This window comes from Pelophylax lessonae (assembly GCF_965119305.1).
Source record: "Pelophylax lessonae genome assembly, chromosome: 7".
In the NCBI taxonomy this organism is placed as follows: domain Eukaryota; kingdom Metazoa; phylum Chordata; class Amphibia; order Anura; family Ranidae; genus Pelophylax; species Pelophylax lessonae.
In genome coordinates this window covers 40,728,550-40,745,222 of record NC_138774.1, presented here as the reverse complement: position 1 = coordinate 40,745,222, position 16,673 = coordinate 40,728,550, and the positions used below count along the sequence as shown (strand labels likewise).

Here is a 16,673-nt window from a genome sequence, read left to right as displayed (position 1 = left end):
TGAATTGTATTGTAACTGTATTTTCTTCCCTCATATTGTAAAGCGCTGCGCAAACTGTTGGCGCTATATAAATCCTGTATAATAATAATAATAATAATCATAATTTCTCAAATATATTTATTTCTAACAGCGCATGTGTTTTTTTTTTTTTGTTTAAAGTGATATTAAAGGCTTTTTTCCATTTTTAAAAAACACCACACGGTATTCTTACCTGCTCTGTGCAGTAGTTTTGCATAGAGCAGCCCCGATGCGTTTCGAAGGTATGTCCTTCATCAGAGCCAAAACCAGGTTTTTGGCTCTGATGAAGGAGGACTTCGCTTTGAAATGCGAAAGCCAGCAGGGACCCTGGTGAGGTCCCCTCAGAGAGCGAGTCTTTGGCCAGCCTGGGAGAGTGGAGCCATGATCAGTAGCCTGATGGGTGTTTTAACCACATATGTGTGTGAGTAGATATTTATTTGGTCTTACTGTTAATATAAATGGTGTTGGATAATGCACTAGGCCAGTGCACCCTCTGTTATCATCTATTACCACAGAGACTCTGAGGACAACCCCAGTCCTAGAGGGCAGCAAGGCTCCAAGGGGATTATCCATATCTACTATAAGAGACTTTTCCTGTTGGACTATGACACTTATGTGCAGGGGATTGTTATTGGATCCCCTATATAACCCCGCTCACTACCAGCTGGCCTCAGTTTTGTAGCAAGCAATAGGGATATGAGAAGAACAGGGGGAGGGGCCTGTGTCCGGTACTGTACTCCCAGAAACTGATTTTACAGGAAGAAAAACGTATTTTCTTAGTCATACAGTACAGCACACAGGATCTATTGTCTTTTCCCTTCTTTCTGTACTTTGTGCGACATTAGAGTGTATGGAAATCACTAATAACAATAATGAGGAGGTTATCATTGCAGTCTGGAATAAATTGTGTATCAGGCTTAGAGGATCCTTATAAAATTCTATATAAAGATTACATTCTACAAATCATAATAATATAAAATACTACACAGAGGAATACAGCAAACATTACTCACTGTTGGTGCTTTTGTAGCCAGCCTTGTTCTTCTCTGAAATATGAAGACATGGAGTTAGGAACCAAAAAATAGAACTGCAACCCATAAAATGCATTTTAAATAATTTCTACCAGACAATATACAATAGTTGAAAAGCACAATTATCATTGCTGTGTTAATTTTGTACATGGGGGCAGCCATATGTGTCCATTAGATATTCAGGCTCTGCTTCCTGCTTTGCTCTGCTATATGATGGTTGGGCTTTAGGCCTCTTTCACACTTTTGCGACCTAAAAGTTGTGCAATTTTGCCACGCTTTTGACTGGACTTAAAGCAATGTCTTTGGACCTCAACACGCATCAAAGTCAGACCAAAGTAGTGCAGGGACTACTTTGAAGTCATTGTGACTTGAAGTCGCACAGATATGTACGGTACTCATTGGAAATCATGGAGAACGACACGTCATGTGATATTGCAGTCCCAAGTCGCAGGACAAATCGCACAAGTGTGAAAAGAGCCTTAATAATTGTAATGCTTTGGACATAACTGCAGAAATCCCAGGAGTGGATTAAGCAATGCTCCAAAAAAGTGGCTTCATTTTCTGGCTGTTTTCTCTTGTTGCCGAGGAAGACACGTGTCCTCAGGTTTGTTTACTGAAGAAATTCAGGGATTTCAGCAGTTTTAAAAAGCTGCTGGCTTATTAAGGGCCAAGTCCAACAAGGTGAATGCCACCTCATGGACTTCTCTCTTTTATTTACAATATACAGTTTATACTGAGCACTGGGAGTACAGCTATCGCTATAGTTTTGACACTCCAATGCTGGACCTTCAGATCTCAGATATAGAATCAGAGCTGCAGGGTTGTGTCATTACCTTCAATCTGTTGTGAGGAGGGATGTTGTTTTGCTATGCCCATGATGCAAAGCACTGTGGCTGCCGCATGTGCACACCCCCCTCCAGCCATTGTGTTATAATAAAGGGGCGGCCAAGGAGTGGTAAAACCACTGCTCAACAGCCTGGTATTACTGCCTGCTGGCCCCAAGTATATAGAAGGCCTTATATAACCAGTAAGACTGGGATCACACTGGTGTGAATTGAAAGAAGGTTTCCTCACATCCAATTCACATGACAGGAGAGTGTGCCTGACTCCCAATGGAGCCGATTCTCACATCTCCAGGGCGGCTGCGGAGCGGATTGCACAGGAGTCCTGTGTGTCTTTGGCTCCATTTCAGGTCTGAATTCAGGAAAAAATTCAGGCCTGATTCATTCCTGAATTGGAGAACAGGGACGCACCGGACCCCTGCTGTGAGCCGCATCCGTATTAAGTGTGAACCTGGCCTTAATGAAGCTTTCATAGTCACATTCTGGCTTTCTTTTTCCTATCTCTCATGCCTTTGTGTTGGCCACCAATTTTATTAGCTGCCTCACTGGCCAATAAGAAGGCATGGGATGGGAAGGCAGTGGGCGGGGCATGACTACAGAATCTGCTGTGACAGGGCGCTACAAGTCTTAGGAGACTAAAGAGCTCTAATGATATTCAAATGGTGCAAAGACCTAAAGGATCCTGTACTATAAACTAAGAACCAATTTAATAAGGTTTACTTCAAAAAAATAGTTACTGGTTCCTGGATTTAATGGGAACATTTCAGGATGGGATATGGGAGCTTCCATTACTGACATCTCCAGGGGTGACATCCTTATCCTTGCTTTACTGCTTAGTGCTTCACTAACCTAATAAAATACAGCCAGCTTAGGGGTTGATTTACTAAACCCGGAAAATGCATAATTTAGTGCAGCTGTGAATGGTAGCCAATCAGCTTCTAACAGCTTATTAAATTAATCACTTCAGCTCTGGAAGATTTACCCCCCTTCATGACCAGGACATTTTTTGAGATACGGCGCTGTGATACCTTAACAATGGTGAAATCATGCGACGCTGTACCCAAATAAAATTCCTGTCCTTTTTCCCCACAAATAGAGCTTTTTTTTTTTTTTTTTTGCGCTATAAACAAAAAAAGGCAGACAATTTTGGAAAAAAATATATATAATTTATACTTTCTGCTATAAAACATATCCACTAAAAAAATATAAAAATATAATTTCTTCATCATTTTAGGCCAATATGTATTCTGCTACATGTTGTTTACAGTAAAAAAATCCCAATAAGTGTATATTGATTGATTTGCGTCTACAAACTATGGGATATATTTATGGAATTTCTGTTTATTGTTTACTAGTAATGGCGGTGATCGGCAATTTATAGCGGGACTGCAATATTGCGGTGGACAAATCAGACACTGACTGGCACTTTTTTGGGAACCAGTGACTCTAATACAGTGATCAGTGCTAAAAATATGCACTGTCACTGTACTAATGACATGGGCTGGAAAGGTGTTAACATCAGGGGCGAACAAAAGGTTAACTGTGTGCCTAGCCAGTGTTTGTGTACTGTGTGGGAGGTGCTTTTACTAGGGGAAGACATGGATCCATGTCCATGCCTTCCCTACTGACAGAACGGTTATCTGCCTTGTTTACATTGGCAGACTGCCGTTCTGCCTCTGTGCCAAGCAACCGGCGGGTGACAGCGAACATCAGGTTTGCTGTACCCGCTGAGGCTTCTCAGTTGAAACTGTCACTAATTGTCCACATACATACATACAATCGTATCTTAAAACCAGCCAGATCTCCCTTTTGTCATCTCATGTCTATGGGCAGCCACAAGTCCTGAATTTACACACAAACTGTATAAAGCATATTACAGACTGACAGCCAATGTGGGATTTACTAAAATTGCTGCACCCAGAATCTGGTGCAGCTGTGCATAATAACCAAATCCAATCAGCTTCTAACTTCAGCTTCTTCAATTACCATTCTTTCAAAACCATATAATATGAGGTCAAACCAAAACATTTTCAATTTGTATGCAATCCGGCAGGCCCTTGCACTACATAGAAAAGGTAAGTCTGCAGACAAAAGTCTGCAGATAATCTGCACGTGTGTATGGGGCATTAGAGCTTTGGAAAGAGATAAGTAAACACTGCAGATATATGTGCTTTGCTCAAATTCCATGACTGGGGTTTACAACTACTTTAAGGTATGAATGGTTCTTTATATAAAATGTACACATGTTAGGGGAGATGATATGAAAAATGAGGCTACACCCCTTGGCACTTATTGTGATATGTATGGGATCCTTGTCTTTCAAAGTAAGACTGTTTGATTGAACGATATAATGTAATTGCAATTCTAATTAATCTGGAAAGTACTAACTGTATGGTGAATGCTGAGAGTATATTGTATGTTATTATGAAACTAAATAAAAAATTTACCTGTTAAAAAAATAAATAAAATCTATTGTGAGTGAGCAGATAAAAATGATTATTCACTAATCCTTATACTTACTTATCCAAACAACAACTGCGATAATTACAGCAAGAAGAACAAGGATTCCAATAACAGCTCCAATGATCACTCCGAGTGAGAGGCCATTGCCTGGTGGATCTGACAGAGATAAATATAAAGAGAAGATGAGATATTATAGAGATTTGGGATTCTTGTATATAAATCAGTGGTCTCCAAACTGTGGCCCCTTGCTTGCCTTTATCTGGCCCTTGGGGCACTTTTCCTCCCACTGACACCAACAATGGGGCACAATTCCTCCCACTAATACCAATGATGGGGCACTATTCCTTCCAATGGCAGGGCTATATTCCTCTCCCTAATACCAAAGGTGCACTGTTTACTCTCACTGATGCCAGGACAATTTTTACTCCTAATGGCCACAGTCCGGCCCCCCTAAAGTCTGATAGACAGTAAACTGGCACTATATTTAGAAAGTTTGGCAACCCCCGATATAAATTATTGATTTTTCAAAATTATGAAAAGTGTTGGCCACCTTAAAATGAATTATTCCTGCACTATATAAAACTGTATGTAAAATGTAAAACTGGGTTAAGAAACTAATAAATACAAATTACAGGCTGAATTATTATGGGGGGTTTCAATTCAAGTTTATTAAAAATATAGAAAACTGAAGCTGTCATGAAATGAGTGAAGAAAAGACAGAAATTTCCCAATACCCTCCTATACAGCGCTGTGTGATGTGTATAGACGGAGTGTACACACATAAGAGAAAACTGAATTTTTGTAAAATCTTACCGTAAAATTCCTTTCGCTGAGTCCTCCGACAGTCGCCGCCCACTCCCAAGTCTTCACCAATGGGTATTGACCTTTGCTCCGCAGGAGTAGCTAGGCACAAGATTTGTTAATAACAAAAGCTTTTAGCATAGACACACCCCTAGGGGCTGTCCCCTTAGTCAATACCTCCCTGCACCAGCATTCCCAACTCAGTTTGGTAGCATAGCAGTAAGAGTACACAAAGACACCGTAGGTGTTGAGAGCGGATTGAGGAATAAGTCATTGTTCAATCCCCCTCAACCATCAAATCAATGTGTAGAAATGTTCAAACAATTGGTCATCAAAGATCTCGAGTCTATCAAACCTAAAAGGGACGTTAATCCTAAACATGTTCAAGAGGGTTTAGAAGCTCTGGAGAAAAGAAAGAATGTGGTCATACGCCCCGCCGATAAAGGCGGAGGCGTAGTGATTATGGATAAAGTCTATTATGATGACCAGTTGTCATCAATGTTAGCAGACACATCAACTTACTGTTTATTAGATGGAAATCCAACTAAAAAGTTTAGGAAAGAATTGGATGAACTTGTAGAGTATGGCTTCTATAGAAGAATCCTAACCAAGAAGGAGAAAAGGTATTTAATGCCTAGCTATAGCCGCATACCGACCATTTATACACTTCCTAAAATTCATAAGGATGTTAATGCTCCTCCCGCTAGGCCAATTGTCAATAGTATCAACTCTGTCACATCCAGAGTGGGGGAATACTTGGATACTTTCTTGCAGGACAGTGTAATTCACACTCGCTCTTACTTGAGGAATACCAAAGATTTCCTGCAGGCTCTGAATAATGTGACATTGTCTGAATCCGAAGAGGTATATCTGGTTACAGCAGACGTGGCGTCACTCTATACGATAATTCAACATGATGACGCATTATTGGCCCTAAATTGGGCCATGTCTCAAAGGGACGATATACCTGACTCCCAAAAGAGGTTTCTAGGCCGGGTGCTGGACTATTGTTTGTCCCATAATTATTTCTGGTACAGAAGTCAATTCTATATTCAGAAAAAGGGTGTTGCTATGGGCGCCAAGTTCGCCCCGAGCCTAGCGAACCTCTTTATGAGTGAGTGGGAGGACAGGTATATCTATTCCACACAGAGAAAAGAGCTGGTCGTCTATCGGCGCTACATAGATGACCTGTTCTTTATCTGGAGCGGGTCGGAACCATCTTTGATAGCTTTTACAGAACATCTAAATCAGAATGCTAATAACATCAAGCTTGAATGCTCTTGGAGTAAAGAAAGAGTGCATTATTTGGATGTTGAAGTAGCGATCCAAGACGGCCATTTGTTCACTAGGGCGTATTTCAAGCCCACTGATCGGAATGGCTATTTGCCAATATTCAGTGGACATCATCCACGGTGGCTACGAAATATCCCTAGGGGTCAGTTCCTCCGAATCAGGAGGAACTGTACCAAGGACTCTGATTACTTCATGCAGGCTCAGATTATTAGGAATAGGTTCAAGGAGAAAGGCTATGATGGTTCCAAATTAGATGAAACTATTCATGAGGTGGGTCTTATGTCCCAAGAGATATGTTTACGTGATAGGAATGCTCCTGTGGACACCAAACATGAATGGGGCTTCATTACACAATTTAATGAGCAGTATAAGGAAGTGGAGGATATTTTCCATAAACATTGGAGGTTGCTCCGTATGGACAAAATTTTAGGTCCAGTACTCCCACCTGAACCATTATTTATATACAGAAAATGTCCTTCATTCGGAGATCAGGTGATTAAAAAAGTCTTAGATCCCCCGATCAGACCGAAATTATTTTGGGACAAAGTTGGTTTTTATTCATGCCGCAGATGTACATGTTGTAGGCAGGTAAAAGAAATACAAAGAGCCAAAACTTCTTTTGTCTCGAGTGGGAATGGTAGGACATTTGAGATAAAGAAGTTTATCTCATGCCAATCTACACATGTAGTTTATTGTCTGGAGTGCCCGTGTGGGCTGATTTATATAGGCCGCACCAAACGGACACTGTCCAAAAGGGTCTCTGAACATCTTGCAAATATAGTGAAAGGTTTTAAATACCACAATGTTTCTTTGCATTTTAGATTGAAACATAACAGAGACCTCAGGACTTAAATTCTGGGGTATAGATAAAATAGATCCAGTGTGGAGAGGAGCAAATTTGGTTAGGGTTCTTTCCCAGCGTGAGACCCACTGGATTTATTTGACAAATTCTTTAACACCAAATGGCTTGAACGTCGAATTAGATGTTAATTGTTTTATTAACGATTTTTGACGTCAAGCCTGTATTGATGCCAAGATTGTGTCTCGGATTTTATACTGAGGTTTATATAAGTTTATTTTATCCTTGTGCGTCTAATCTTTTAGCAACCTTTCAGCAGTTTGATACTTTTTATTTGTAATTCTGGATGTGTAATTACATCAGTTGAATTTTAACAGGTTTTAGTTGTTATTTATTGCAACATTTTATTATGGATGTGTAGTATTTTGTTTTATATTCGGTCTACATTTTATGTGGGCTGTTTATTCAACACTGACATCCTATGTTTATTTTAACATATATATTGACATTATGTATCATATGCTACAGTTGCCAGTTTTTTGTTTAAACAATTGATGTAACATCGGTATTGTACCACTCCATGTCGATTTAATATGTGGCAGTAATTTGTAGATATTATTATTTACACATTTGGAGGGATCTCCCTGATATATTACAGATTTTGTGACTACTCTGAGCTGTACAGTTGTCCACTAGGTGGGCTTAGTAAAGCACATCAGCGAAGTTTGTTTAAATAAGTTATCTCCCCATTTAATTTATAAACACATCGCTTTTGTTGCAATTGTGCTGCCAAACATCAGCCACATATGTACATCGGCAATATTGGAGTCTTTTTGTACTGTGCAGTCATCACTCCTATGATCCGAGATTGATCTTCCCTTCAGGCAGACTGTCAGCGATGATAGCATGCCGGCGGAAAGGGTTAACATCTCGGAGAGGAGAGAGATAAAGGGAGGCGGGGTTGCAGCGTGCTCGCGCCCTCCGTAGAAGCCAGTGTTATGGCGAAACATGTCAGGGCGTGAGCACGCGGACACCCCGACAACATCATTCAGAGCTGTAAGAGCCGCATCCCCATATCCTTGCCCGTTGTGAGCTGACATCTGTGACTGATCCAGCATAACAGAGGAGCGGGAGCGGAGCGGTGAGGTCTCGATCAGCATATGGTTCTAGCATATTAAAAGCCTTTTAATATATTGTTTGCTGTGAGTGCATTGATTGAGGGATGGGGCGGGTGTTTTAATAAAACTGTGTTGATATACTGCCCTATGAGCCTCTTTCTTGCTTACATTTACTGCCGGTGCACTGGAGTATGTGGATCTCTTGGTATAAGGTGTTCAGATTGGGGAGATTCTGTGCCTAAACGATCGTGGAGTAGTCTGCATTTGGTGTGATCGGTGGATATTCAAAGGCTCTATTACAATGATTTCTGGTGAGTGAGCAATACCTAGGGGGGTCACGTGGTGTGGTGGAAGTTATCCTTTGATCTTCATCCGTGGATTCACTCTCCTGAGGACTTTTTTGACTCATTCACATATGTGGACTTTTAAACAGGGTCTTTAGCGCTGCTTATGTGTTGAACCTTTCTTATTCACTGACTTCTGAGAGAATTAACACATGTTTTTTTGAAGAGTACACAAAAACCCCAAAAGAGGGGCAGGGGGCGGCGACTGTCGGAGGACTCAGAGAAAGGAATTTTACGGTAAGATTTTACAAAAATTCAGTTTTCTCTTACGTCCTCCGACAGTCGCCGCCCACTCCCAAGTCTTCACCAATGGGACGTCCCAAAGCAGTGTAGACCTGAGGGGTGGGAGACGCAGCCGCATACCAAGCAACGCAGTACCCACATCAGAGAAAGGAACCTTACCACAGTAAGAGAACCAACTGGGCAACCGAAAAACGTGCTCAACAGGAGCAACAACCCAGGAAAAACAAGTAACCCAGGGGTAAAACACCCCAACAGCCAAGGACCCAAAAACAAGGGTCCCTAAGGCACTGCCGCACTGAGAACTTTACAGCCAAAGGAGGCATCGGCCGATGCCTGAACATCCACCTTATAAAACTTTGAGAAGGTGTGAACGGACGACCAAGTCGCCGCCTTACACACCTGGGCCACAGAAGCCTGATGCCGGAAAGCCCAAGACGTACTCAAGGATCTGGTAGAGTGCGCCTTCACAGGGAAAGGTGGAACCTTCCCCTTCAAAGCATAGGCCTGCTCAATGATTTGTCTGATCCATTTGGCGATTGTCGCAGCTGACGCCGCCATGCCCTTCCGAGGTCCCTCAGGAAGGACAAAGAGAGAATCCAACTTACGAAAAGATTCAGTGGATGACAGGTAAACCCTGATCGCCCTGACAACATCCAAGGAATGTAAGGCAACCTCCTTAGGATGTTTTGGCTTCGCGCAGAGCGAAGGCAAGACAATTTCCTCATTAAGGTGAAAATCCGAGATCACTTTCGGCAGAAAGGACGGGTTAGGTCGCAAGACCACCTTATCCTTGTGAAGTACCAAGTAGGGAGAGCTGCAGGACAAGGCCGCCAGCTCCGACACCCTGCGAGCCGAATTGATCGCCACCAAAAAGGCCACCTTTTTGGACAACAGAGGCAACGAGATTTCCCTGATCTTTTCAAAGGGAACATGTTGCAACACGGACAGAACTAGGTTCAAGTCCCACGGAGGCAAAGGCTCCCTCCGAGGAGGGGCAAAATGGCGCACCCCTTGAACATAGGTGCGAATCAACGAATTTGACGCCACAGGGCGCTGAAAAAGAACGGCCAGCGCAGAAATATGGCCCTTAATCGTGGTCAGCGCCAAACGCTGGTCCACTCCAGTTTGGAGGAAAGCCAACACTCTCGACACCGAGTATGAGTGAGGGGAATACCCCCTGGACTCACACCAGGCAAAGTATGCTTTCCAAGTACGGTAGTAAATCTTCCCCGAAGAGGCTTTTCTAGCCTTGATCAAAGTGGGAATGACCACAGGGGAGAGACCCCTGTCCTTCAGGACCTGGCTTTAAACAGCCAGGCCAAGCCAGCGACTGTAAAGCAGGATGGAATATCGGCCCTTGAGACAGAAGGTCTTCCCGAAGCGGCAGGCGCCACGGAGTGTCGACTGCCAGATTGACGAGGTCTGCGTACCAAGACCAGCGAGGCCAGTCCAGTGCCACCAGAATCACCGTATGCGGTTCCGAGGCCAACCTGCGAAGGAGCCTGGACAGCAGCTGAATCGGTGGAAAGGCATACATCAGACGATACTGATGCCAGGACGCCACCAACGCGTCCGAGGCGTCCGCCCGAGGATTGCGCGTCCTTGCCACGAACCTTTCCACCTTGTTGTTTAGACGAGACGCGAACAGGTCCACATCTGGCGAACCCCACTTCACGCACAACATCTGGAAGACATCCGGGTGAAGGGACCATTCCCCCTGGTCCAGGGTCTGGCGACTCAAATAGTCCGCCTGCCAGTTTTCCACCCCCTGAATGTGAACTGCCGATATCGCCGGGACGTGCGTCTCGGCCCAAGACAGAATGTCGGCCACTTCCCGAGCCGCCCGGGCACTCCTGGTGCCCCCTTGATGGTTGATGTAAGCCACCGCGGTGACATTGTCCGTCTGAACCCGAACTGGACGGCCCCCAAGCCGTTCCGTCCAGCGCAGAAGGCAAAGCCTTATTGCCCTCAATTCCAGAATGTTGATCGGAAGGGAGGATTCCTCCTCCGACCAAGTTCCCTGAGCGGACAGAACGCCCAGGACACCACCCCAGCCCGACAGGCTGGCATCCGTGGTGACCACCGTCCATAACAATGGACGAAAAGACTTGCCCCCCTGACACCGCCGGGGACTGGAGCCACCACAGAAGACTCCTTCTGGCGTGGTGACCCAATGAAATCCGCAGATCCAGGGACTGCGGTCACCCATCCCACTTGGCAAGAATCTCCGCCTGGAGATCCCGCGTGTGAAACTGGGCAAAGGGGATCGCCTCGAAGGCCGAGACCATTAATCCCAGACATCTCATGCATGTCCGGAGAGACAAGTGTTGGTTGTCCCTGAGGGACCTGACCTCGTCCTGAAGTGTCCGGAGCTTGTCCTCCGGCAGGAAAACCTTCGCTTGAACCCAGAATCATCCCCAGATAGGGAAGGCGAACCGAAGGACACAGAGTCGACTTCGGGATGTTTATGGTCCACCCGAACTCTTGTAGTGACTGCACCGTGGTGGACAGGTCGGTCACCAGGCTCTGGCTGGCATTCGACCTTATCAGGAGATCGTCCAGATACCCCAAGACAGCAATGCCCCGTGCTCGTAACAGGGCCAGAACCGGCGCCAACACCTTGGTAAAAACCCGCGGAGCCGAAGCGAGACCGAAAGGTAACGCCATGAACTGGTAGTGGCCCTTCGCAATGGCGAATCTAAGGTACCTTTGGTGACCCTCGAAAATGGGGATGTGCAGATACGCATCCTTCAAATCGATGGAGGCCATGAACTCCCCCGGACTCAGGGCAGCCACCACTGAGCGCAGGGATTCCATGCGGAACTTGCTAACCCGCACAAAGCGGTTCAGAGCTTTTAAGTCCAGAATCGGACGCACCTTGCCCTCCTTTCTGGGCACAGTGAACAGATTGGAGTAAAACCCCCGAAATCTGTCCCGACGAGGCACCGGAACCACCACTCCCTGGGCCCGCAGGTCCCGCACCGCTAGGTGCAGATCCTGCAAGCGCTCCGGAGACAGCTGAAGATTTGAGGGAAAAAATCTGTCCGCCGGCCGAGAAAGAAATTCGATCTTGTAACCCGATCGAACGATTTCCTGAACCTATCTGTCCTGAATGCAGATCAGCCAAGGTTGGAGGAAACCGCGCAAACGTCCCCCCACCACAGAAGCGGGTGAGGGCGTCCCTTCAGGCGGAATTGGCATGGGTTGCCGAACCGGCTTGGCCGGATTTTTGCTTACCCGCCCATGGCTTCTTCGGGGAGCCTTGGCCTTTGAAGGGCTTGCCCTTGGATTGCGACCAAAAGGCACGAAAGGACCCCTGAGAGGGCCTAAACGAGGAGTTCCGTTTGCCACGGAAGGATTTGTGCTTGGGATTCTGGGGTAAGAGAGTACTCTTGCCCCCCCGTAACTCCTTTCACCAGAGTATCCAAAGCCTCGCCGAAAAGGCGAGATCCCGCGTAGGGAAAATCTTCCAACATCTTGCGAGAAGATTGGTCGGCCGACCAACTTTTCAGCCATATCAGACGACGGTTTAGCACTGCCACACTGGACAGGCGTGCAGCCAAAGGAGCTAAATTCAAGTCCGCATCACACAAGTACATGACTCCCTGATGGATTTGATCCACCATAGCCAGCGTGGTCGACGGAGCCGAATCAGCTACCAGGGTGCGCCTGAGTACCTTCGTCCAATCGGCAACCGCCTGGGCCGCCATAACCGAAGCAAAGATAGGTTTTAGCATAGAGCCAGCAACCATATAGGCATGACGGGCAAGAGACTCCATCCTCCTATCCGTAGGATCCCGGAAAACCGGGGTATCCTCAGAAGGAACCAGGGTAGCTTTGTTTAAAGCGGCTACAGCGTGATCCACCTGGGGCGCCACACACCAATGCTCGTCGGTGGAAGGCGCAAATGGATAAAGCAGTTTAAACTTATTTGGCACTGTAAAGGGCTTCTTTAAATTGCGCCACTGCTCATTAACAGTATGATGAAATTCTGCAGGGCAGGGAAAAACCTGCGCCGATTTGCAGATTCTTTGCGTCCCAAAAGAGGACACCCTAGCAGGAGGAGTGGGCTCATCCTCCAGGTGCAGCGTATCCTTAATGGAGGCAATCAGCTCATCCATGAGCACAAGCTCTTCAGGCGAGCCAGGGGGAGAAGTATCAACCCCCTCCACCTCCGCTTCAGACCCCACAAGGTCCAGAGATGAGCGAGACCCTGAGAAGGGCACGCCAGCCACAGCAGCCACATCGCCCTCTGAATCAGAGGAAATGGATAACCTGGCCCTCTTTGCAGATCGTTCAGCCATCAGCACATGCATCTGAGAAACTAAGGATGCCACTACAGTGGCCAGATCAGCCCCATCGGGGGGTGCAGCAGCCCCCTGGTCCCCCACCAGGGCGGGGGGAAACTTGCTATCCTGAGAATCCATGCCCAACAGCAATGAGAGGAAAAAAGGGTACTGGCCCTTTAACACTACGGCGAGCGCAGCCCACCGTACACTACTGTATGCACCGACCCCGCAGGGACAAAGAACACTGAGCAAGGAATGACAGGACAATGAAGGAAAAACCTGGAGAGAGCACAAACAGGCTGCTGCCACCGATCGCTGTTCCAGAGAGAGAGGAAGTGATGCAATAACCGGCTGACTTATATAACCTATGAGGCTCCGGCAAAATGGCTGCTCGGCTGAGGGATAGAGGCTACAAGAAAATGGTGCCGACATGTGCTCGAGAACGAGCGCGCCTCGCCAAAATGGCGCCAAAGCACAGCGCTGTACAGGGACAGAGCCGCCCACAGCAGTTTGCAAAAAGATGGCGGGCCGCAACAGCGGCCGCCGCTGCAGCATGTCTGCACCCATTCCGCCCCAGAGAGAACTCACAGAGGAGCGGGAGGGCCCCCTCCCCCCAATCCCAATAAGGCATGCTAACCCATACAGGGATCTGTCAGGGAGCCCGCACTTTACACAGACATGGGGGTACACACAGCCACAGACTGACACCCACACAGATGGTCCCCACACAGAAGGTGCTTACCGTACCGGATGGCGTGGGGAGCCGTCTCCAGGCGACAAACCACTATCATGATGACAGGGAGTGTCGCAGCCAGGACGCAGTGGACCGCAGCACGAGACCGCAGAATGGCGTCCAGTGAGGTAGCCACCTCACAGGCAGCATCCCTGCAGCGAGCAGGGATGGGTCGTTCATGGCGCCAGGGCGAACCATAGCTGAACGCTCGATGGCAGGCTGGGGATCCATTTGGCCCTCAGCCCTGGGATCCAGGGCGGCCAGTCCGAGACCCAGCTCCGCATGAACATCTTCATCTGAAGATCCCTAACTAAAGCTGACAAAATAACAGCTAGTAAAGAAAAGAGAAATACTTGAAATAAAATCAAAAAAAGGGTAGAAGGCTGAGACTGAAGCCCCAGCATAGGAAAGCCTGCTACTCCTAAGCTAGGCAAGATCAAACTGAGTTGGGAATGCTGGTGCAGGGAGGTATTGACTAAGGGGACAGCCCCTAGGGGTGTGTCTATGCTAAAAGCTTTTGTTATTAGCAAATCTTGTGCCTAGCTACTCCTGCGGAGCAAAGGTCAATACCGATTGGTGAAGACTTGGGAGTGGGCGGCGACTGTCGGAGGACGTAAGAGAAAACAGGAAGGTAAGAAACTTTTATACAGAAGAGACACACTATGGAGTCTATGTATGAAATAAATTGCTGTGCGGATGTCTTAAGCATTCACACAGGTTCAAGGAATGATTGCTGTATTGTTTGTAATAGAATTATCTCCTAAGATCATCAGCTCCATCTAGTGGACATAATGCATATTTTTTGTTATTGAGCCATTTCTGATAAATACCACAATATGGCCAATAGATGGAGCTGATGATCATAGGAGATAATTATATTTCAAACAATACTGTGATCATTTGTTATGCATGTGTGAATGCTTAAGACATCCACATGACATTTTTTTTAATACATAGTTAGTCAGGTTGAAAAAAAAAGACATAATTTCATCTAGTTCAACCAATAAAAAACAAAAATGAAAACACAACCTTACAATCCCATATACACAATCCCACATCCGCAGTTGATCCAGAGAGTGAAAAACCTACAGCAGGGGAACAAAATTCCTTCCTGATCCCCCGAGAGGCAATTGGATATTCCCTGGATCAACCTTACCTATAAATATTAGAACCCAGTTATAATATGTACACCCAGGAAAGAATCCAGGCCTTTTTTAAAGCAATTTACTGAGCTGGCCAGAACCACCTCTGGAGGAAGTCTATTCCACATTTTCACAGCTCTTACGGTGAAGAATCCTTTCCGTATTTGGAGATGAAATCTCTTTTCCTCTAGACGTAAAGAGTGCCCCCTTGTCCTCTGGGATGACCTTAAAGTGAATAACTCAACACCAAATTCACTATATGGACCCCTTATGCATTTATACATGTTGATCATATCCCCCTTAATTTCCTCTTCTCAAGAGAGAATAAATTTAGTTCCTCTAATCTTTCCTCATAGCTGAGCTCCTCCATGCCTCTTATCAGTTTGGTTGCCCTTCTCTGCACTTTCTCCAGTTCCCCGATATCCTTTTTAAGAACTGGTGCTCAAAACTGAACTGCATATTTCAGATGAGGTCTTACTAATGATTTGTACAGGGGCAAAATGATATCTCTCTCTCTCTGGAGTCCATGCCTCTGTTAATACAAGAAAGGACTCTGCTTGCATTGGAAACCGCAGCTTGGCTTTGCATGCTATTATTAAGCTTATGATCTACCAGAACACCCAGATCCTTCTCCGCTATGGATTCCCCCAGTTCTACCCCCCCCCCCCCCCAGTATGTATGATGCATGAATATTCTTATCCCCCAAGTGCATAACTTTACATTTATCAACATTAAACCTCATTTGCCACATAGTTGCCCAATAAAACAGTGCATTGAGGTCAGTTTGTAAGTTGGAGACATCCTGTAAGGAAGTTATTCCACTGCAAAGCTTGGAGTCATCAAGACACCACATAGACACCACATCTTATCTGCAATATAAAACCTTTCAATTTGCACTTTTAAGAAAAGGACTACAGTTTTGCTTCAAGTGCAGTAACTCATAGCAACCAATCAAAATATATTTTGCTAAAGTCACACTAATATAAGATGGATTCTGATTGGTTGCTATGAGTTAGTGCACTCAAGGATAGAAAATGTCTATTTCTGCAAGTAGTACTGGGAAGGGAGTGGGACTGCTGTGTGTGAAAATAAAATGTTTTTCTATTTCAATATTAGAAAAGAAAATTTATGTCACATGGAAAAAGAAAATCTTTTCAGTTGCACTCTTTCCCCCTCTTCCAGGTTTCATGTATTCTCTGTAAATATCACTCACCCCATATCACACTGAGAGTCTCATCCCCCAGACTGCTGTGCTCCACATGACAGGAGTAAGTGTCTCCCTCCTTGGTTGGCACTTCCACACTGACTCTGATCTGATAGGTGCCATCAGGATGGGGGAGAATTGGACTCATTTCATCTGAAGTAACATCATCCTCCTCATTCCTCACCCACTTCACATCCACAGGTCGGGGGTGAAACCCGTACACCAGGCACTGAAGTCTGGTCACATCATCCGACTGACGATGACCCCACACCTTCACCTCTGGACGCACTGAGAGAGAGAAAGAGAAAATAACATTCTGCTGGTTGTACAGGAGGTCACATCTTCTGATCAGT

At 45.7% G+C, this 16,673-nt stretch overlaps 2 protein-coding genes across 2 annotated transcripts in view; both read right to left on the bottom strand.

Moving 5' to 3' along the window:
- Nucleotides 1–16,673, bottom strand: part of LOC309559451 (class I histocompatibility antigen, F10 alpha chain-like) — a 751,751-nt gene that overhangs the window by 316,951 nt on the left and 418,127 nt on the right. The window lies entirely within an intron of this gene.
- LOC309559450 (class I histocompatibility antigen, F10 alpha chain-like) overlaps nt 1–16,673 on the bottom strand; it is a 69,858-nt gene that overhangs the window by 23,841 nt on the left and 29,344 nt on the right. The window contains exons 4-6 of the mRNA XM_082262717.1: nt 16,330–16,608; nt 4,412–4,510; nt 1,032–1,064 (exon numbers count right to left, since the gene is read on the bottom strand). Of these exons, the coding sequence (XP_082118843.1) occupies nt 1,032–1,064; nt 4,412–4,510; nt 16,330–16,608 (411 nt within the window). The remainder of the gene's footprint in view (nt 1–1,031; nt 1,065–4,411; nt 4,511–16,329; nt 16,609–16,673) is intronic.